This window comes from Mustela lutreola, chromosome 3 (genome assembly GCF_030435805.1).
Source record: "Mustela lutreola isolate mMusLut2 chromosome 3, mMusLut2.pri, whole genome shotgun sequence".
Classification (NCBI taxonomy): Eukaryota; Metazoa; Chordata; class Mammalia; order Carnivora; family Mustelidae; genus Mustela; species Mustela lutreola.
Window position 1 is genome coordinate 38845380 of NC_081292.1, and position 22697 is coordinate 38868076.

Here is a 22697-nt window from a genome sequence, read left to right on the forward strand (position 1 = left end):
TAGTAACTTATATTAATGTAATACATTTGTTATAATTAGTGGACCCATACTGATCCATTAAAACCAACTAAAGTCCATGTTTTTTTTTTTTTTAACATGTCCTTAGTTTTTAACCTGATGTCATTTTTCTAATTCCACCCAGGACCCCACATTATATTTAATAGTCATGGGGCAGTGGCTTTCGAGGGGAACTGAATTCAGCAGAGATCAGGATGGCAGAATTCATGCAAAGGTCAGACACAGTCATGTGAGACAACCCCAGTAAAAACGTACTTCTGCAGGTTTTCCCATCTTCGCGGAGTATATACCCTTCAAAGCACTGGCACACAAAAGAGTCTTCATTGCTTACACACGAATGTTCACAGCCGTGGTCCCCCAAGGCACAGGAGTCCAATTCTGGGAATCCAATTGGAGTGAGAGAAACAGAAGGAAATGGTTCATACATTACTGACTTATTCAATCTTTTTTTAGTAACTTATTCCATCTTAAAAGATATTTGAGACACCTTAAATTAAAACACTGTCTTATCCCATGATGCACATTTCAAAACAGAAAATATGTCTAGGGACAAAAAATTCTTCATATATAAAGAGTACACAAAATAAAATCATTTCTATAAAAAATGTACAAAACACATGAAAGATGATTTATAGAAGGAGAGCTATAACATGGCCTATAAATATTAGAAAATAAGTGCATCTTTGTTGGCTATCATATAACCATGATACCAACTTATCCAATATCTACTTATGTACGCAGGTACGTGTCACACTTATGTAATCCGTTCTTCATCTGCTCCTGCTGTCATCAACTCTTTCATGCGTTCCTACTCTGAGTCAGGTACTCTTCTAGGTTCTGGTGATTTAACAATGAATAAGACACCGTTTCCTCTTCTGTGAAGCTTACAGTTGGCAGCAGGTATGGGAGGGAAGAAGGGGAAAGACAAACAATAAAACAAATAAATATGTCAGACAGGGAAATGGCTGTGGAGAAAAGCAGGAGAAGGGAGAGAGAATGTGCCCAGGCTGGAGAGGGCTTGTATTTCACATTCTGCAGGCAGATACAGTGCCCCTGAGCAGAGCCCTGAGGAGACGAGTAAGTGTGTGGTATTTGGATGGAACAGCACCCTCAGCAAGGAACAGCATTTGCAAACTGCAGAGGTGGGAGAATGAGTGGCACATTTCAGGAAGAGCAAAGAGATAGCTGGGACCCACGCAACCGAGCCTGGCAGGGGACGAGGCCGGTAAGGCCAGCAAGGGGCAGACCCTATGGGCTTCACGGGCAGCAGTGGGATCTGACTGAGGAAGGGTCCCTGGAGGGTTTTTGAGCAGTGAGGTCACATGAACTGGCTTTGTCATAAAAGGCGTACTCAGTGTGGGTGAGGTAGAGCATGGAGAGCTGGGAGAAACCTCTTCCCGGAAGTCGGGTGGCCCCGATCAGGATGGTGACAAGTGTCAGACTGTTGGCTGTATATTGAAGGTAGAGCCTACAAGCTTTGCTGATGGGTTGATTCACAGAGGCCATCTTCATATGGATAAGAGAGAAGAGGCATGGATGCCCAAGGTTGCAGGACAGAGCAAAAAGAAGGGCTTTGCCTCCACAGTACGGGGGTGGCTTCTGCTTGTGACTCTGTGAAAACCAAGCTGGTATTTTAAAAGCCTGATACCGAGGCCACGGGGGAAGTGACTTCTTATAAGAACAATACACAATTCTGAGTCAACGCCATCAATTCAGATGGAGAATTTGACAATGGATACACATTGAAGTTATGAAAGCAAGGCTCCAAAGTACTTAATCATTTGTACAATCAGGCACAGACCATACACTTATTTCTAAGGCATTTTTGCAGTATTTCTTTTTGGAGGGGAGTCCTGTGAACCGCCCCGTCGATCAGTCAAGGCAGCTGTTCTTATTCTCACTCACTGGGAGACTCGGGCTGGGGAAGGCTAATGGCTCGCCAAGATCAATTGCTAATAAGTGATAGCATCAGACTCAACATGTAATCTTCTGATAATAAATCCCATGTTTTCCCCCAACTACACTGCACTGCCATATGGTAAAGTAAGCCTTCAAACATGAAGGGAATTTTGCCCATCTTCTTTTGGGCAGATGTGCTGCCAAAATCTTTGAACAATGGGAAAATATTATGTTAACTAAAATTATAACTGCAGAAGAGAGTCAAAGCAGAGCTGGCCTGTCATGTTTGCTCTGAACATGACTGACTTCTCCGGGCACAATCTAGACTCATTATTAATGCAGAACATTCCCCAGTGGCTTCGGGTCGTTCCTCACATAGTGTTGAGTGGAAATACAATTGAGTGATCCACAATACAGACAGCTGGCTGGCTGTGGAGGTGAGCATTTTTTTCCTCACCATGAATTTATATTAAGAATACTCCATTTTCCAACATAATGAAACAGCTGTAACTCTTTCAGGCCAGCCTTGTCAAGCCATAATGCAGACAGATACCCTCCCCCCAGCCCCCAATCCAGGACACCCTTTCTTTCTGGAGCTTCCCCCATGGCCTGTCCTGGCTCCGTCTCAGACCGTCATGGAGAAGAGTGGCTAAGTCTTGCCACACAGACCCTGAGCCATGGTGGTCTGCACCTGCACTGGCCAGATGCATCAGGAGCCTGCCGAGCCCAAAGCCACTGTCTACGTCACCCTTGGCTATGTACAATCACAGCAGTTCCCAGCCCAGAGTTTCTGAGCTCTCCTGAGAGCTCGTTCACATTAGCAGCTGTTTGAAATTTTATTGAGTGCATGCTTTTTTTTTTTTTAAGATTTTTATATTTATTTATTTGAGAGAGAGAGAGAGAGAGAAAGAGCAAGCACAAGCAGGGGGAGGGGCAGAGGGAGAGAAAGAGAAGCAGGCTACCTACTCAGAGGGGAGCCCAACATGGAGCTTGATCCCAGGACCCCAGGATCATGACCTGACCCAAAGGCAGCTGCTTAACCAACTGGGCCACCCAGGCGCCCCAACTGGGTGCATGCTTTGAAAGCCCAGGTGGAGTTTGGGTTTTTAATCTTTTCCTTCCTTATCCCCTTAGAGCATCTAATCGGTTGACAGTAGAGCTGTGGTGAGCTCTCCACCTCATGTGAACATTAGAATCACCGGCAGAGATATTTTTAAAGGCAGAACAGGCAAATGGTTCAAAATTCAAACACATTAAAGGGATATGTCCCCTAAGGAGGGGTATCTGGCATCATCTACCAAAGTTACACAATGGACATGTGACCCCGGAACCTCAATTCAAGAATTCTCTCCTACAAGTACCTGGCACCACAGGAAGGGATATACTTTCAAGCTATTCATGGCAGCATTGTTTGTAATAATGACAAGTGGGAAACAACCCAAGTTTCCGGCAACAAGGAATTAAGCAGCTGTAAAAAGAATGAGAATGTTCTCTCTGTAAAGATCTGAAATCTTCAAAAAGTACCATTGAAGGAAAAAAAAAAGGCAGAGGATGGGGTATATAGAGTACAACATTTTTTGTGTGGGTAAGAAAAGGAGTGGGTATGTAAAAGCATATACTTGTATCTGCTTTTACTCACGTAAAGAAACATGAAGGATAAATAATAAACTAATGAAAATGGTGTATTAGTTATCTGTTGCTGTGTAACAAGCAACCCCAAAACCTAGTAGCTTAAAACAACATTCATTATCTCACACAGTTTCTAGGGGTCTGGAATCCAGGAGAGGCTCAGCTGGGGAGTTCTCTCTCGGGGTCTCTCATGAGTCTGGGGTCACGCTGTCAGCAGGGACTGTGGTGATCTCAAGGCTCTACTGGAGCTAAAGGATGTGCTTCTGAGCTCACTCACGTCATTTTGTTGTTGTTGTTGTTTTGGTTTTGGGGTTGTTTTTTTTTTAGATTTTATTTATTTATTTATTTGAAAGAGAGATCACAAGTAGGCAGAGGGGCAGGTAGTGAGGGGTGGGGAAGCAGGCTCCCTGCCGAGCAGGGAGCCCAATGCAGGGCTCAATCCCAGGACCCTGAGATCATGACCTGAGCCGAAGGCAGAAGCTTAACCCACTGAGCCACCCCGGCGCCCCTCACTCACATCTTTATTGGCCGACATCACTCAGTTTCTCACTGGAAGGAGGCTTCAGTTCCTCAGCATGTGGGCTTCTCCACAGGGCAACTTATAGCATGGCTTCCCCGAGAGCCAATGATCCAAGAAATGATTGAGAGGGCTCCAGATGGCAGCCAGTGTCTCTTATAACTTAATTTGAGAAGTGACAAGCCATGGTTCTTTCCATATGCTATCGGTCACACAGACCAACAGTGAAGGAGGGGTCCATACAAGTGTATGACTACCATGAGATGAGGATCACTGGTGGCCATCTTGGAGGCTGGCTACCACCACTTACTGATAGGAAGGGAGGTAGGGAATAGGATGGGAGGGCAAGAGGGGGAGCAAAGCTTCTTCTTCTTGTTTTTTTTTTTTAAGATTTTATTTATTTGTTTCTTAGAGTGAGCACAGGCAGACAGAGTGGCAGGCAGAGGCAGAGGGCAAGGAGACGGCTGAGCAAGGAGACCCATGTGGGACTTGATCCCACGATGCTGGGATCATGACCTGAGCTGAAGGCAGCCACTTAACCAACTGAGCCACCCAGGCATCCCAGGAGCAAAGCTTCTTAATGTACATTTTTTCATATTGGTTTGAGTCTTAAGCCCTGTAAACCCCTTACTTATTCCTTTTTTTTTTTTTTTTTTTTTTTTTTTTAAGAGAGCTAGAGAGCATGTGCACATGGTGCAGGGGGGCAGGAGGCGGGGCAAGGAAGAGGCAATCTCGTGACCCTGAGAGCATGACCTGAGCTCAAATGAAGAGTCAGATGATTAACCGACTGAGCCACTCTGGCGCCCCAACCCCTTACCTACGTCAAAAATAGGCCAAAATTTAAATAAAAATTCTTATGGGGAGCAAAGGATTTACAATGAAAAGTTTGCCTCTCTCTCACCTTTGACCTTCTACATCATCACTTTTAAAGCCAGCACCATCATTTAACCAGTGTTTTATTCAGGCAGGCATTTAGGCGGTGCCTAGTCTCCTACTATTATAAACATTATTGTAATGGATATTCTTGCGTATATGGTTTCGCCTACAACATGAAGACCTATCTGAAAGATAAATATCCAGAAGCAAAAATGCCCAGTTAAAAGGTATGAACATTTAAAAGCTGATAAACATTTCCAAGTTGTCCTCTAACGAGGTTACACCAGTATAAGATAGTCCTGGCTTCTGGGGGTCTAGGGTGCTTCCTGGGCATCTGGCTGTCTTGAAAGCCTCACAGGTGATTCCAATAAACTACCCGAGGAGAGATGCGGTTGCTGGACCCAGACCTTGTGTCCAGACACCTTCTCAAGCATCTAGATTACTCTGCGCCTCCACCACCAAGAACCAGACACCGCTGTCTTTTTCTTGGGCTGCTGCATCTCCTGACTGGTTTCCACACACTCTTTTACCCCCTCCAATCCATTCCCTCCCCTTGTCCTAAGACCTCTTTTCAAAATGCACATCTTCTCACATCACTTCCGTCCTCTGCCTGAGATCCTCAGAGTCTTTGGAAAAGACAGAATCCCTGAAACGTCCTCTGGGCCACCCTCCCCCAGCTCTGAGCACCATTGTTCAATGCGTACCTCAGTACCAAGCCGAGGGCCCAGTCACCACCATGGTCGGCACAGCCACTCCTCTGCCTCTCCTTCTTCAGTCTCCCTGCCCCCCCTCCATCTTCTGAGGTCTTCCTGGACCTCCCCACACGGGGCCTCAAAGCAGCAGGCATCCGCCCCTCTGATACCACTGCTGTCACTGAACAAACCTGCTGGTTTGGGTCTTCACCTGTGCTCTCCCTGGGCTGTGCTCGCATGGGCTCTGATCAAGAGACCACACGCTCACTCCGCCTGCCCTTTCCTCCTGCATCTCCCATTGCCCAGTGCAATGCCTGGTGCACCACAGGCCCTGTAAACACCTGGTGAGTAAAAGGAAACATTTCCTCAGTTTCCCACTCTGAAAGTTAAGGGTAACCAGACCGTCCACCCAGGGGTTTTGTGCAGATGTTTTATTTTATTTTATTTTAATTTTTTTTAAAGATTTTATTTATTCATCTGAGAGAGACAGAGAGAGAGCATGAGTAGGAGAGGGGCAGAGGGAGAGGGGGAAGCAGACTCCCACTGAGCAGGGAGCCCAGTGCAGGGCTCCATCCCAGGACCCAGAACACAACCTGAGGCAAAGGCAGATGCCTAACCATCTGAGCCACCCAGGCACCCTTTATTTTTCTTATTTTATTAAAGGCTTTATTTAGGGGGGGTGCACCTGGGTGGCTCAGTCAATTAAACATCTGACTTGACCTCAGCTTAGGTCTTGATCTCAGAGTCACGAACTCAAGCCCTGCATTGGATGTGGAGCCTACTTTAAAAAAAAATTATTTTTAAGTAATCTCTATACCCAACATGAGACTTCAACTCATCACCCCAAGATCAAGAGTCACATGCTTTACTGACTGAGCCAGCCTGGTGCCCCTAAGATTTTATTTTATCATTTTATTAAACATTTTATTTTTAAGTAATCTCTATACCCAACGTGGGGCTTGAACTCTCATGACCCCAAGATTAAGAGTTGCATGGGCAAGGGCACCTGGGTGGCTCAGTTGGTTGAGCCCCTGACTTTGGCTCAGGTCATGATTTCAGGGTCCTGGGATCAAGCCCCCTGTCAGGCTCCCTGCTCAGCAGGGAGTCTGCTTGTCCCTCTGCCCCCACCACTCCCAGCTTAGGCTTGCTCTCTTTCTCTCTCTCAAATAAGTAAATAAAATCTCACCAAAAAAAGAGAGTTGCATGTGCAGATTTTTTTTTTTTTAAGATTGTATTTATTTATTTGACACAGAGAGAGAGAGACAGTGAGCAGGGGAACACAAGCAGGGGGAGCAGGAGAGGGAGAAGCAGGCTTCCCGCCGAGCAGGGAGCCCGATGCGGGGCTCGATCCCAGGACCCTGGGACCATGGCCTTAATGACTGAGCCCCTCAGGCGCCCTATGCAGATGTTTTAAATGAGAGCCCTGTGGAGGCTGGATGCTGGGGGGTCCTCACTCTCTCCCCCACACCAGCCTTTCAGAGTGCACACTTCACATCTGCTCAGCAAAATGTCCAGTTTCTATCAATCCCATCGAGGATGCTCTGGGTCACTCATAAGTTAAAGAACCACATGTGGTAAGTTAGAAAACGCCCAAAGTGCACTCCAGTCAACTTCCTGACCACAGGTTCTAGCTGCTTCCTCTTCAACCAAGAGGGAAACCAACTTGGAGTCAGCTTCCTCCCAGAGCCAGATGGTCCCCTATGGGAAAGTACTTCAGTGTTTCCAGAACAGGCAGAGGGAGCCACCATTCCTGAGTCATCATCATGGGGCACCTTCAGCCCAGGGAGAACGTCAGTACCCCAGCAAGGAGTACATCCATTCAGCAAGTGTTTCTGGAGCACTTTGCTGAGCACCCCACAGGCCTTGTCTTGGGGCTGGAAGGGCCCGGGAGATTAACTGGTCCAACCCTTTATTTTAGAGCTGAGGAAACGGATGGCCAGAGAGGAGAAGTGACTTTCCCAAGGTCTCTGAGTCTGCCGAGGTGAACTGTGTCAGCTGTGCTGGGGACAAAGCTGGGATTAGACCACAAATCTACCACCTTCGTGTTTTCTGGTCCAACAGCACATCGGAGCTCAGCAGAGTCTCCTCAGGCTGGAAGATTGTCAGAGAACAGAATCAAATCATTTCCTCAAAGGAGGCTGGGCCTCCAAACAGTATCATGTAACTCTAGAGGCTGGAGGTGGTCTGTCCCCCTGCTCCTCAGGTCCCGCTCTCCCCCCGCTGCCCTCGAGCACTCGGTACTCAACACTCAGCACACTCACTCTCTGGGCTTCTGCATGCTGTTTCCTGTGCCTGGGAAGCTCTTCCTCTTCTGTCTTAGGCTGTTCTGGCTCCTATATCAAAACACCATAGACTGGGTGGCTTGTAAAGAGCAGAAATTTATAGCTTCTGGTTCTGGAGGCTGGCATCTGAGATCAGAGTGCCGGCATGGTTGGGTGAGGACCCTCTTCCAGGCTGGAGACCTCTCTCTGTACCCTCACATGGTGGAAGGGATTGGGGGAGGTATGGGGGTGGTTCTGCGGGATCTCCCCTATTAGGCCACTAATCCCATTCATGAGAGCCCCATGTTCATGACCTGATCACCCCCCAAACCTCACCTTCTGATACCATCACCTGTGGGAGTTAGAATGTCAACATATGAATTTGGGAAGAGAGCAACACTCAGTCCATCATACCCTCCATCTCTGGCTAGCTCACTCCTTCAATCTCCAGATGTCAGATCGACCATCTCCGTCTCAGGAAACTTTCTCTAGACTAGCTGAGGGTTCCTCGGCCCCACGCCCCTGGGGTGCCTCTTCTTCCCACATCACATGAAAGGTTTTTAATTTCCTTCTTCCCTGAGAAACTTTAAACGCTTGTCAGGGCAGAAACAGAACCGGCATCCACCCCAGGAAGGCAGGCTCAGTGCCCGGCACAACGTGCCCAGCACGCTGCAAGTTCAGGGTCAATATCTGTGGAGAATGAGAGCAAACAGATGGAGAGCTTAAGGAGGTGTCCAGACTCAAATCCAGAGTCTAGACTCCTAGGACAAACTACTGAGAAACATCACTTAAATAAAACAGATGAGGAGGTATGAAAATCTCAGGAGGCAGGAAAAACACATTTCCCTCCAGGAGAAGAATGCGCTTCCTTTCATCCTTAAGGAGGCAGGTCCACACCTTCCATTCAGCTCCCGTCTTGAAGGGGATCTACAATCTGTGATCAGGATGATTACAGGTTTCAGGACAAAGCGGGGGTGTTCAGGACCCACATCCCACGAGCCTGCGCGCTGATGGAGACAGCAGCGCTTCCATCCAGATTCCTCATCCGGTGAGTCACGGACGTCTGTGGCATGGCTACGGCTAGGTCATGTGTTCCGTGGTCTCGCACCTCTGTGGTGCTGACAGACGGCAATCCTGTGTCTGCGGCTCCACGTGGGAGGTTGTGAAAACCAGCCCAGCCCCGGAGGGAGAAAGCCACCGTGGCCTGCCAGGAGGGTTAATGAGGCCCTGGAGATAGAATTACACCATTTTGGGGCGTTTCTTATAATAAAACTAGGAGCAGCTAATCATTCTCTAACTCTGTAATGGCTTTTGCTCAGACAACCCCAAAAATGGCTCAGCTGAGTCGTCCCCTTAGAGGGCACCTCACTCTGGGCACCAGGTCCCGAATCAGGGGACCCAGGTTCTGGTCCTGACTGTGCCGCTGACCCTTGGGCCCAGCTTGGAGTGCTGTCTTTACCTTTGGTCTTTCCCACCAAAGAAACGTTAGACCTCGAAGCTTCCTTCTCCTGTCATGTGAATACACTGAGGGTGAAGGTGGTCTTCTCCCCTCACTGCATGCTAAGGACTGAATTGTGTCCCCTTCCCCGCTACCAAATTCATACTTTGCAATCCTACCCTCCAGTGTGGGGGTTTTGGGAAATGAGATCTTTGGGAGGTAAGGAGGTAATGAGTTGCAGATGAGGTGGGGACCCCATGATGGGATTAGGGTCCTTAGAGCTTGTTCTTGTCCCACCCCCACCCACCCGCCCTCCAACTACCACCATGAGAAGATGGAGCAAGAAGGCAGCCATCTGCAAGGCGAGAAGAGGGTTCGCATCAGAACATGACCATGCCGGCACCTTGATTTGGGACTTCCAGCTTCCCAGAGGCTCCCGGTAGCGGCTGGACAAGGATTCCCAGTGCTCTGTGGCTTGTGGCCCAGATTCCCGTCAGCACCCTGCCCTTGCCAGAGTCTGACAGCAGCCTTTGGGGCTCCTGAGTCTGACTTCTCCCAGGGTGGCCTGTCTCTACAGCCCCTCCGATGGAAGCGGGCCCAGCCCTAGGAGGTAGGTCTCTAAGGCAAGGTGCTACCTCAGCCATTGCCTCGCTGCAGAGCAGTCTAACGGTGGGAGGAAAGCTAGGGTTTAAAGCAGTTTACAAGTTCCCCAAACATTTCAAATTTGTCTCTCCCTGTGCCACTTGGCAACCCTGACGGAGAGGCAGAAATCATCATTCCAAGTTGACAGTTGAGCAATCTGATCCAGAAAGGGTCAAGTCTTTTGGCCAGGGTGGAAGCAGCAATATTTAAACCCAGTCTCTGGGCTCTCAGTTCAGTGTTCTTTTGACTCTGTCACATTATTTCTCAGATCTGGGCAAAGGGTAGCATGGGGTGAGAGGGCAGAGGAGACGCGCCCAGTGGGGGCTGGCAGCGGGAAGTTCTCCGTAGGGAATGTCGGCTACGAGCGGGGTCTCCACCAGCAAGGCTGGGAAGGGAAGGTGGCGCTAAATGGAGAAAAAACAGCCTGGACGTACAGTGGTCCCTCAGAGAATAATGGGACTTACCCTCTTAAGGAACTGGAGCAATCGGGGAAGACCTGGGGTGGGGCTCGAGAGGTGGAGGAAGGGATTCTCTGACATTGCCAAGGTCAGAAATGCAACTGGAACTTTCTTTGGGGGACAGTGGGGAGCCACTGAAGGCTGCTGCACAGAGAGCAGGGCCTATGCCCGGTGCCACAGGAGAAAAAGACAGGTGGTCTCTGACCATTCACTCTCTCACTCGATGAACTTGGTTGAGCATCTCCTGTGGGCCAGGCCGGGGAACTCTGACTCAGAACAAGACTCAGCGTCACCCCAGGAGCTGGCCCCCTAGTGGACAGTGGGTTCTGCGCACATCCAGCCTGCGGAGTCTTTCCTGATGCTGGGACGCCCTTGCAAAAGTCTACCTCAGGGAAGTCACCAGGAGCTAGAGGGGAGGAGGCCTCTCCGCTGCAGCTTCTGTAAGACACTACCTCATTCCCCTCCCCACCATAGCCCCCAGTCTGCGCATCAACCCCACAATGCAAGTCTCTTGGGGAGAACCTACAATCACAGTTTGGGGGCCAAGGATATGAAGAAGGGAGGACAGGCTTCATCCCAGGGGCTAGAGAGCCCAGGGTGCCTGCAGGTGGACGGGGTAACAATGCCCACGTAGTCTGAGGGCCCTGGGAATGTGGGTCTGCCCTCTATGCTTCAGAGAACTTCTGGAAAGTGAGTGAAGTGTTCTTCAGGCCACCCGCTATCAAGGCTCTAAGAGGAGGCCGCCTGTCTGAAGGGTGAAGGACACCCTCACACACTGAGCCGGGCCTGGCTGGCCCGTGGCGGGGCCCCCCCTTCCCCAGCACAGCAGATTGTTCCAAAAAGTTGGGAGTCATGTCGTCAGGCTTTTTGTCAACTGGCACAGAGCTGGGAAACTTAGCCCCCAGTTAACGATGGCCACACTGGAAACAAAGGCTATTATTATAGGACGGGGTGGCTGAATCATCCCGGGTCAGACAGATAGCCTTCAATTAGGGGAAGAGTTCGATGCTGGTGGGTAAAATTCATTTCTTTATGAATGGGAACCACCATTCTCAGAGGATAATTCTGACCTATCTGATCATCTCAGAAGCCTTCAGAGTCACAACCACATATAAATAGATACACATCAAAATTCACTTCTGATTGCACTGCACTTAAATGGCCAAATGTGCAACATTTAAGTGTCAGAGGCCTCACTCCTATGGACCTGGGTGAGGAGGGACGGGGCGTGCGACTATAAGGGGCGGTGTTCGCTGGGAAGGGCTGTGAGAATTTCTTAGGCACCCTCCAGCCAGCTGATAGTGGGCTCTTGATAATCACAGTAAGGTGTGGGGCGGGGAGGGGGGCAGAAGTCGGGAGGGGGGAATAGACAAAGGAAGGACATGAATAATCCAAAATGGGGGCGCCTGGGTGGCTCAGCGGGTTACGCCTCTCCCTTCAGCTCAGGTCATGACCCCAGGGTCCTGGGATCGAGCCCCACATCAGGCTCTCTGCTCGGCTGGGAGCCCGTTTCCTCCTCTCTCTCTGCCTGCCTCTCTGCCTACTTGTGATCTCTGTCTGTCAAATAAATAAATAAAATCTTTTTTAAAACAACCCAAAATGATGGAAAATTAAAGCAAAGCAATAAAAAAAACCCATGCCTCTGGCTCTGGCATGCAGCCCCATGTAGACGCAGTTCCCCGCGCCCACCCTCCTTCTGTGCCCCAATGCCCTCCCCGTGCCAGTGGCAGTAGCCGCAGGATGGGATGACCCATCCGCAAGAACCTATCGCTAACTCGGAAACCGTTATCTCACCGTCTGCAGGGAGGGGCGCACCGCCGCTCAGCCGCCCATGTGAAGGGCCACTATGGTACCCGGAGTCGGGAAAGTTAGTCCTGTCACCAGGGAGACTAGCAGGCTAGGGGGAAGGACATCTGTAGCCCTTTCCCTCCATTTCTGACACCATCTGTCAAAATAACTATTTTTTCTGTCTTTACCTTAGTCCACTGGGAGTACAGGGCAGAACAGACAACATTCTCCAGTGAGGAGAGAGGGAGATCTAAAGGCCATTTTTTTTTTTTTTAATTAATGGAACAGTGGGGCGCCTGGGTGGCTCAGTCATTAAGCATCTGCCTTTGGTTCAAGTCATGATCCCATGGTTCTGGGATCGAGCCCCACATTGGGCTCCCTGCTCAGCGGAAAGCCTGATTCTCCCTCCACCCCCCCCCCCCGCTTATATTCCCTCTCACTGTCTCTCTTTGTCTCTGTCAAAGAAATAAATTAAACATCTGTTTTAGATAATTAATTAATTAATTAATTAATGGACCAGGAAGTGGGGCTAGCTGCAAGGATATATGTGCTCAGGAATCATCACTGCCAACCTCTCCATCTGCTGACAGATTATGTGGTTGGGGGAAGGATGTTTTCTCAGGAACCTCCCCCTCTCCCAAGACGGACTTCTATGGAGGCCCACAGACCAGGGCTGGGACCCACTCCTTTAACAGAGGGAGCCTTAGACTCCTGACTCAACCTGAGCTGCGGTTTCCCCGCAAGGGGGACTCCACAGTGGGGAGAAGCACTAGGGCTCAAATCACTGAAGGAGGCCTTTAATGCCCACTCGCACAGGCCCAGCGAAACCCTGCCTGGCTCCGCGCTCCACCCACAGCCAGCCCGTGCCAAGTCCCGCTTGTCACCAGACCCAGAGCACTCACTGGCACAGGTCTTCCCGTCCCCTCGGAGCACGTGTCCCTCAGGACACTGACAAGCAAAGGACCGGTCCGTGTTGACGCAGGCGTATTCACAACCGTGGTCACTCAGCAAGCAATAATCGGCCCCTACAAAGCCAGACAGCCAGGTGAGGTGGACAGGAAGGCTCTGGGCTCCTGAGGATGGCCATCAAGGGACCCCCGTCTTGTCTGTCTCTCCCCACTCACCCCACAAAGTCATGCAGTCTGCTCCCCCACCCCTCAAGGGCATGCAGTCCCCGGACATCCGCCACCATCAGTCCCCAGAGCACAGAAAAGGCCAGAGGATCAGGAGGGCCCTGAACCACCCTCCTCTGAGGCGGCCATGTTTTTCACTCCCATTGCAAAGCTTTTCCACCAAAGAGAAGCATAGGGGGAGTCTTACTGGAGCAGGTCTTGAGGTCCTCGTTGATGAGGAAGCCTTCTGAGCACTGGCAGACGTAGGACTCCTCCGTGTTCAGACACAGTTGCTCACAGCCGTGCTCCTGCTGTGCACAGTGATCCACTCCTGCGTTTGTCACACAGGAAAACACAAAATAACCCAACAATAAGGCTCACCAGCCACGGACATTAAAAACACCAACTGCTGTGTGGGGGTGGAGGGGTGGGGTCCTAGGAGCTATTGACTTCGTTGGCATCACAAAGAGCGCTGCTGGAAGATTCCATTCCACCTGGTGCAAGGGGCCTCTAGAAATTCAGCCTAGTTTGTTCATTCTCGCAGTGAAGTGTCTACACCTCCCGTGTTGGGGTTAGTGACAGCAGCACTTTGTGCCAGGGCCTTGGCGCCCTCATCTACAATCCCCAGTGCCACAGGCAGGTGGGAGTCCCATCTCAGAGAGGAAAGCAAGGCTCAGGGAGGCTCAGCTGCCTGCCCAAAGCCACAGAGCTTAGGAATGAGAGTGGTGGCATCACACAAGCTGGGCTCAAATCCCACTGGTACCACTTCCTGGCCAGGCAATGCTGGGCGGTCCCTGGGCCTCTGGGCCATGGCTTCCCCACCTGAGAAGTGGGGATGACGACAGCTGCTTTCTTAGAGGAATGTGGTGAGGAGAGGACCTGACAGAGGTACGGCCCTCAGACTAGAGCTGACACACAGTAATCGCTGAGGGAAAGCTTACTAAGTATTGCTGGGAAAGAATTAATAGTAAAGTTTCATTTTTCTCTGAAAATGACACAGAAAAAGTGTTTTCATCCCCCCCTACCCAGGACACCCAGATGCAGAAAACCACCCAGAGCCACAGGCTGCCTGTGTGGCCAATCCTGGTACCCGAGCCCAGCACAGCTGGCCCCGCTGGGCAGTGAGCAGTGAAGGACAGTGAACACAGACCTGTGGTGAGCGGCTCCCACAGACAGCCCCACAGGCTGCCTCCCAGATTTCCTTGATGGAGAAAATGCATACCCAGGGACTGGAGACACATTGAAGGCCTTGTGCCGGGCCTTTGGCTCCGCAGAAGGGCCCAGGGTGGTGCCTTCTAGAACATTGCACTATTGGATGCACCTACTGCAAACTCTTGCAGGATCTCAGGGGCCAGAAGCCTGGATTCACATCTTGGTTCCACCGTGAACCAGTCATGGGACACTGGGAAAGTTACTTAATCCTTTGGTGCCATAGTTTTCTTGTTTTTGAATAGGGATAAGGCTGTAGATGTCTCCTATGGCTACAGTAAGGATAGAGTGAGTGGGTGCCTGGAAAGGGCTCACCACAGCCTCAAGGAGTATGCACTTCACCAGTATGCTTGCTGTCATTAGGGCTGGGGCTCCCTGAGTACTTGAAGGGAACAGGTTACCATGGCTTTCTTTGGGAACTAACTCCTAGGAAGAAATGGTTTGGTTTATACTCTCTTGAAGCAAAGCGGTCATTCTTATTTGATCCAAGAGACAGTATGGCCCAATCTCTTCTGGGGCCCATTCTGAGCCCTGCTAGGTTCCCCCAAGGCAGGCTGGGAGAGAGGAACAGGCTTGGCCCCTAGGGCTCTAGGTGGGCTCCATCAGGTTGTGCCAGGTCTGTCCTGGGACACTTGCCAGGGCGGTCAGCTGGCTGACCCCTCACTCCTGGAAGAAGGCAGAATGTACCCAGATCCATCTTTACCAGGGCATCCCTGCTCCCCACAGGCTTCTCATCAGGACTCAGAGATTTCCAGAGGCAAGTGCAGAGCAGCGCTAACTTTCTGGTTCAAAAGTTCTTTGACCTCCGAGATCAGTCCTTAGAAAGCCTACTGGAGGCACTTTGTTACCTCTACAGACTGAAGGGGCACAAGTTTTCCTGGGGATTGCTCTATACCTAATACTTCATCTGTGAAATTTCCCCTTCTGGCAGTCTGAGGTCCAAATGTTCAACAGCTGCTCTGTTCTCATCCACAATCTCTCTCTGTCCACAAAGCCGGAGCAGATGTGCGGCCTGCCGGGTAGAGAGCCGCACAAAGGGCCCCTTCTGTGCTGGGCCATGTCACGGAGCCCCTCTCCCAGTGGAGCAGGGTCACAGTGCTCATGAGCCCCCACCCCCGCTGGCCTGGACCAGTGGAGACTGTGCCTCATAAACCATGATGGAACCTTCCAGCTGGCAAAGCCTACAAGTTTCCATGCATTTACATCACCAAATGGAGATTTGTTGTGCCTCTTACACAAGAAAATTAAGAAAGGCTTCACAAAAAGTCCCATATTTCCCAGCTCTGCCCTCAGACCAGCTCTGTGGTAGCCCACGTACTTTCTGAAGTCTGTCCCTTTTGGCCCCTTGTCCTAGCCTGCAGCCACACTGGTCACTCTCCCAGGCTCCGTGGTCATAATGAATGATGATCTTTCATTGTGTTTTCCTTGTGCCAGGCCCAGGCTAAGAGACTGCTTATTCCCCTTAAAAACTTGAGCACATCATTACTGCTACTACTGTCACTTTTTTTTTTTTTTTTTTTTTAAGATTTTATTTATTTATTTGACAGAGAGAAATCACAAGTAGATGGAGAGGCAGGCAGAGAGAGAGAGGGAAGCAGGCTCCCTGCTGAGCAGAGAGCCCGATGCGGGACTCGATCCCAGGACCCTGAGATCATGACCTGAGCCGAAGGCAGCAGCTTAACCCACTGAGCCACCCAGGCGCCCCACTACTGTCACTTTTTTAAACAGATGGGAAAATCAAGGCTTAGCAAAGTTATATACCTTGCCTGGGAACACATGTCTGATAGGTAGTCGTGCTTGGATTTTAGATTCCAGCAGGTCTGGCTTAATCAGCACTCTCAACAGCGAAGACTAACATTAGCTGATATTTATTGAGCGCTCATTAATATGTAGCAGCACTTTGAAACATTTCCTCAGTTTCCTACTCTGAAAATTAAGGGTAACCAGACCCTCCAAGGAGGGGTTTTGTGCAGATGTTTTAGCAGCACTTTTCTTTTTTTAAATTTAAATTCAATCAATTAACACATGGTGTATTATTGGTTTCAGAGGTAGAGTTCAGTGACTCATTAGTCTTCTATGATGCCCAGTGCTCATTATGCCACATGCCCTCCTTAAAGTCCATCACCCAGTTACCCCATCCCCATCCCCCTCTCCTCTCCTGCACCCCTGTTTGTTTCCTATGATTAAGAGTCTGTTTTGTCTCTCTCTCTCTCTGATTTAGTCTTGTTTCATTTTTCTCTCCCTTCCTCTATGATCCTCTGTTTTGTTCTTAAATTATGAGTGAGATCATGATAATTATCTTTCTCTGATTGGCTTGTTTTGCTTAGCATAAGACCCTTTAGTTCCATCCACATCATTGCAAATGACAAGATATCATCTTTTTGATGGCCGAGTAATATTCCATGGTGTATACATACCACACCTTCTTTACCCATTCATCTGTCCATGGACATCTGGGCTCTTCCCATAATTTGGCTATTGTGGATATTTAGCAGCACTTTTCTAAGTGTTTTATACATATTGATTCTTTTAACCCAGTCCTGGAGGTGGGTAGCATGAATAGTCCCATTTTATGGATGATGAAACTGAGGCAGGGAAAGGTACCTGTCAGACCATCCGGCCCTTAGGAGACCTAGCAGCTTCAGAAGTGAGCCCTGGGGACTACGTGTGAACCATGTCCTCCCATCCGAACTGCCCGCTCCAGCACACTCACGGCTGCAAGTCTTGCCATTGGGGTCCAGGGTGTAGCCCCGGCGGCAGCGACAGTAGTAGCCTTCCTCCGTGTTGATGCATTCATGCTCACAGCCTGGTTTGTTCAGTGCACAGTAGTTGATCCCTGAGGGGAGAAAGGGCAGACTCTCCTGAAAATTCTGAGCTTCTCCCACGGCTGTGCGGTCAGCCCCTCACGGCACATACTCAGTAAACAAGGCGCTCTACAGGACAGAGAAGACAACTCTTGCTCTCTGGGAGCTGGTTTGAAGGAGAACCTGGGATCAGAAGTCTGGATTCCTCCAGCTTGGGTCTTTCTGCCTTTTGATGATCAAAGGCAGGTGAAATGAATTGAGGACCATAATCCCTAGCCTGTCCCTTCACAAGAAAGAAATACCCAGAAAATCTAGTTAGTCTTTCTTCCAGTTAACCTGATCAGTAGGGCTCAAAGCAGTGATATCTGACAATGACATTGAACAGCACAAGGCAGAGCCAACAAAAGTTCATCGTGCAAAACACATCCAGCTCTCTAGGGGAGACAGGCTGGGGTAGTTCCATTGAGAAGGGTCCAAAGGCTTAAGCTCGCTCCACATGAGATCATGGCGGCCTCCATATCAAAAAAAGTGGAGAAGACACATCTGATGTTGCCCCGGGTTGTGGCAGTTGTGTCCTGTATAGACATTTGTCCCGATCCAAGCTCAGTTTCTGCCCCTAGATGGGAGTGGCATCATAACCAGGAGCCAACGAGCATTTCATTTCCTGGTAGAAAATGTTTGAATCACAGGAGCTCACAAAGAGCAGGTTATAGGGGAGATGGAGAACAGGGAAATCAAATGACCTCGTGGAGGGCCTTCATGAGACTGGTGTTGGAAGAACTGTCACATTCGTGGCTGAACTGAAGCTGTCTAACTCATTGTTCTTTCTTCTGGGGATGTGGTAGACACTGCTGGTTGCCTTGACAACAACCATTACCCTGTATTCTTGGCACTAAACCCTGACCCCCAAGACATGAGTCATGACTGATCTAAGCCAGCCTGGCAACCATCCCTCCAAGGGGCTATGATGCATCCTCCCAGGTGACTGGTGAGTGGAACTTTCTAAGGGCACAGAGTTTGAGCAGAAGTGGCTGCAGATGGAGCATGCAGAGAGCATTCTCTCCACACGCAAGGAATGGCCAGAGAGGAGAGACACCACCACAAGCGTCATTGACCCCTTGGCACACTCTGTAACTCATCGCTTCTGCATGAGGGGAGCTGAGCGTGGTTTCAGCCCGGAACTTGTCAACCACATTACCCGTGTGGAACAGAATTGAATACTGGGAAACAAGCAAGGAACTTCAGTGAGGAAAAAGGGGTCTGTCAATAAAACACTGGCCACATACAAACAGACCAAAAAAAAAAAAAAAACCAAAACAACAACAACCAAGCAAAAAGACACAGAGTGCAAAGAGCCCTATAGTCTGGGGCCACATAGCCGAGGGTCTGCAGGAATCATTTCCTTACACATTCAAAGAAAGGTCAAATTGTTTTCGGTAAATGCTGTTTTTATAAAGCCAGCATTCAGCCACTATGGAAAGCAGTATGGAGTTTCCTGAAATAGAGAATTATTCTACTTGTGGGTAATTACCCAAAAGAATCAAAAGCAAGGACTTGAATTTAGCCTTAAAAAGGAAGGAAATTCTGAGATATGCTATATTGTGGATGATGCCTGAAGGCATTGTGGGAGGTGAAATAAGTCAGACACAAAAGGACAAATATTATATGATTCCACTTATATGAGGTAACTTGAACAGGCAAATTCAGAGACACGGAAAATCGAATGGTGGTTGCCAGGAGCTGGGAGGCGGAGATAGGAATGGAGAGTCATTGTTTAATGGGTATAATTTGGAGAGATGAAAAAGTTCTGTAGTTTAAGGATGATTGCACAATAATGGGAATGTTCTTAATGCCACTGAAGTGTACACTTAAAAATGTTTAGAATGGTCGTTTTTATGGTATGTATATTTTATCACAATTTCTTAAAAACCAATCTCTGTCTCTCTCTTTTTAAGGATTTATTTACTTATTTGCGAGAGAGGCAAGACATAGAGAGAGAGCATGCCCACACACAAGTGGGGGGAGGGGCCAATGGAGAGGAAGAGAATCTCAAGCAGGCTCCCTGCTGAGCCATGAGAGGACCCTGAGATTCTGACCAGAGCCAAAATCAAGAGTCAGACACTCAACTGTCTGAGCCACCCAGGCACTACCCCCAGCATTATTTTAAAGAAAGATTTACATATGAAATAATTAAACTGAAAATCATTCAGAGTCTTAAAGATGTTACCACTCAGCTATCTGGCAAACAGCAAGGCAGCTCTTCTCCAAAGGGTTCCTGACTGCAAAGGTTTAACCGTGGATCTTGGCCGCCTTTACATGCTTGAGTTACATTTCTTCACATGTGCATCACTTCATCAGTATTTACTGAGTACCTACTATGTGCCCCAGATCTGGTTCAGTCTCCTCGCTAACCGTAAGTGCTACACACAGGCCGGGCTAGAGGGTAGCTTTACCTGGTGAAGCCCACGTGAGATCAGTTGGCAAGACCATCAGACAAAACATTTTAAACAGAGCTTATAGGGGCCAACTCACAAGAAAGCTGGAGACGTTGCTGAGAAGGTACAACATAAAAACATGAAAGAGTGGGGACCCCAGGCAGTGAATTATAATGCCCATGGAGTGGCTGGCACAGAGAGCACATTTCAGAAAAATTGTACAGGCTACCAGATGTTAAAGCAGGACGTCCTTTGGTTTAGCAAATCCAGGTCCAGAGAAAGAGAGTAGTATGTTCAGGGTCGCAGGAGCAGTATGAGTGACACGGCTAAGACCAGCCCTCACATCTCCCAGCTCTGTCCAACCCGTGGACGCCATCCCAGCTCTTCAAGTATGATGTCTCCGAGCAACGGCGAGCACAGCCTTGGTGCCAGCATGAGCCATCCTGGAGCCCAGCACACAGGTCACACCCACAAAGGATTCTACCCGCAGGCCCCACCTCAACAGCCAGGCCAGTCCCAGTTTCTGCGCTTTGCACCACCGCCTTAATAATTTATGCTTTAAAATGATGACAGTACTTTCTAGAAAAAGGAATTGTGCCCAGATGAGGAGGAAGAAGAAAGCCCAGCCAAGAGAGTTTTCTTCAGTAGAATTCTGTCTTGAACAGAACTTTGTTTTCCACCTTAATTGGATGACATCAAATTCCTTGGAAAAACAGATTTCTTATTAGATTTGAAAATCACCCATATCCATCCACCATCAATTAAATGCAAATGGCTGTACCCTGAGCTCGAGGTCCATAACGCTCTTTAGATCTTCAAACTCCTAATAACGAACTGCAGATTTAAATTGAATTGCTTGTTTCCTTCTTCCATGTAATGCCCCAGAGAGACAGGGAGCGCTTACTTCCATTAACAGCTGTCTGCCATAATGGACAGAGTGCAAACATTCAGTCAGGGGAGAGGCTGACCTCCTGAGCCCAGGGCTGGGTCTGCACAGACAATGGAAAATGTAGCAATGAGAGAGGATGTTGGGAGAAGGACTGGTGAGGATATGGGGTTTTAGAAACAAATTCCATTTTTCTTGGATGAAAAAGCAGGACACCTGGCTAGAGAACATGGAGCTGCAATTGCTAAACAGAAATGAACCAGCATTAGAGACTCGGGACTGGGCCACAGCCTGGAAACAGGCCCATCTGTGGGCTCCTCTGTGGTGGTCAGGCTACTCCCCACGGTCACCTCCTCTCCACTTGCACTTCTGATCTTGACCTCCCTCCTCGCCTGATGACTATGCATGTGTCCACCACCTTAGACCCTCCTCTTACTCCAAGTGACTCTCCAGGCAGGATGTGGGGGAGCGGCAGAGGTTGAAGGAATCCTAGATGATTGATAAGAGACGAAGAGCTTCAGGGGCGCCTGGGTGGTGTGGTCAGCTAAGTGGCCGACTCTTGCTTTTAGCTCAGGTCATGATCTCAGGGTTCCATGCTCAGTGTAAATCTGCTTGAGATTCTCTCTCCCTCTCCCACTCGTGCCTGCTTGCTCGCTCTCTCCTCTCTCAAATAAATAAATAAATAAGAGATGAGAGCTTCAAGCAAATTCCTCTGTACTGATGGCCCTATCTCTAACTTGTTCCCTTTTCCCTCTATTAGTAACACACATGAAGCTGGCAACCACAACGTGTGCCTGAGTTGAACCAGATCTAATGATCCCCTACTAAGAACTTTTGGTCTGCAACAGAGTCCACCTGGGACTGATCTTCCCTGGGTATAGTTAGCCACGGACACACTTATCCCTAGAAAAAGGTGTAAACAGCAGAGAGGAGTGGCCTGGCCAGAAAAATTGGCCCTTCACCATAATGAACGCATGTGTGGTCTAATGGAAAATATTCCACCTAACTGTTTTCACATTCTGAATGCTCTCAGTGCAGATTCTTATATAATACTCGAATTTTCCAGGGCTTGCATCTAGGCAAGACCGTAGGAATTATCTTTTATGAGAGAGGCTCAGTTTCAAAACATGGGCTCTGCAACCATCCCACCATACAAGGTCTAACGCTTATTAGAGTGAGTGGCTAAGTCCGTATGTCCTGGGAGCAGAATGGGCCCTGTCTGGATTCAGTTCTATAGCCTACAGGGCTTTTTCAAGAGAAATTCATGGTCAAACATTTGAAAATTCAGTCCTGCCTACAATACAGAGCCCTGCTGTACATGTCGCCAGGAAGAGGCAAGGGAAGAAGTGCATGGGAACATACACCCCTAAGTGGGGCCTCCAGAAAGTTCTGTAAACGAGACTGCCAGGAGAACATGAGCAATTTGGTGTCGACTGACTACGGAAATACTTCTTTAAAAAGTTCACAATCTGCACACCTTAAAAGGGCCATCTTTCTAAAGAGATCGAGTAATTCAAATAATAGTGACAATTTCTCAGGATGATAAATCTCAAAGAGATCCGTTTACTCATTCCTTCAGTCATCCGCTCAATAAGTCTTGTGTTACACCTCCATGTGCCAAGCCCTTGGGGAGCTGAGGATTCAAGAGTGGGAGAGTGAGAAGCCTCTCTGTCCTTGTGGACCTTCCATTCTAGTGGTTTCTCAGGGACAGTCTGGTTTAAAGAGATCCCATTTGGGGAAATGCTCTAGTCCCCCTTGATGCGCCAGCTGACTTGAGCCACGCAGCATCTCATTCATTTCAGCCTGTTGACACCATGTACCTCTTGAACCCTGCAGGGATGCCCCAGAATCATAGTTTTTCCTTCCTTCATGTCAAAGAGGATAGAGCAGCAATTTCCGCCCCCTTAGCAACCATCAGATATCTCAACTAGTATAACGGGAAGAAACTAACCTCTTTTACCTCCTGTCTCTGGGCCCAGACAAGTCCCAAATACACGTTGTGGTGCTAGTCAGTCTCTAGAAATCATCCCTAT

The 22697-nt window shown here is 49.0% G+C and overlaps 1 protein-coding gene across 5 annotated transcripts in view; it reads right to left on the bottom strand.

The window, feature by feature from the left end:
- MATN2 (matrilin 2) overlaps positions 1-22697 on the bottom strand; it is a 134900-nt gene that overhangs the window by 15019 nt on the left and 97184 nt on the right. For all 5 annotated transcript variants that reach the window (XM_059165958.1, XM_059165959.1, XM_059165960.1 and 2 more), the window contains 4 exons: positions 17253-17375; positions 13539-13661; positions 13121-13243; positions 274-396 (listed from right to left, as the gene is read on the bottom strand). In XM_059165958.1, the coding sequence (XP_059021941.1) occupies positions 274-396; positions 13121-13243; positions 13539-13661; positions 17253-17375 (492 nt within the window). The remainder of the gene's footprint in view (positions 1-273; positions 397-13120; positions 13244-13538; positions 13662-17252; positions 17376-22697) is intronic.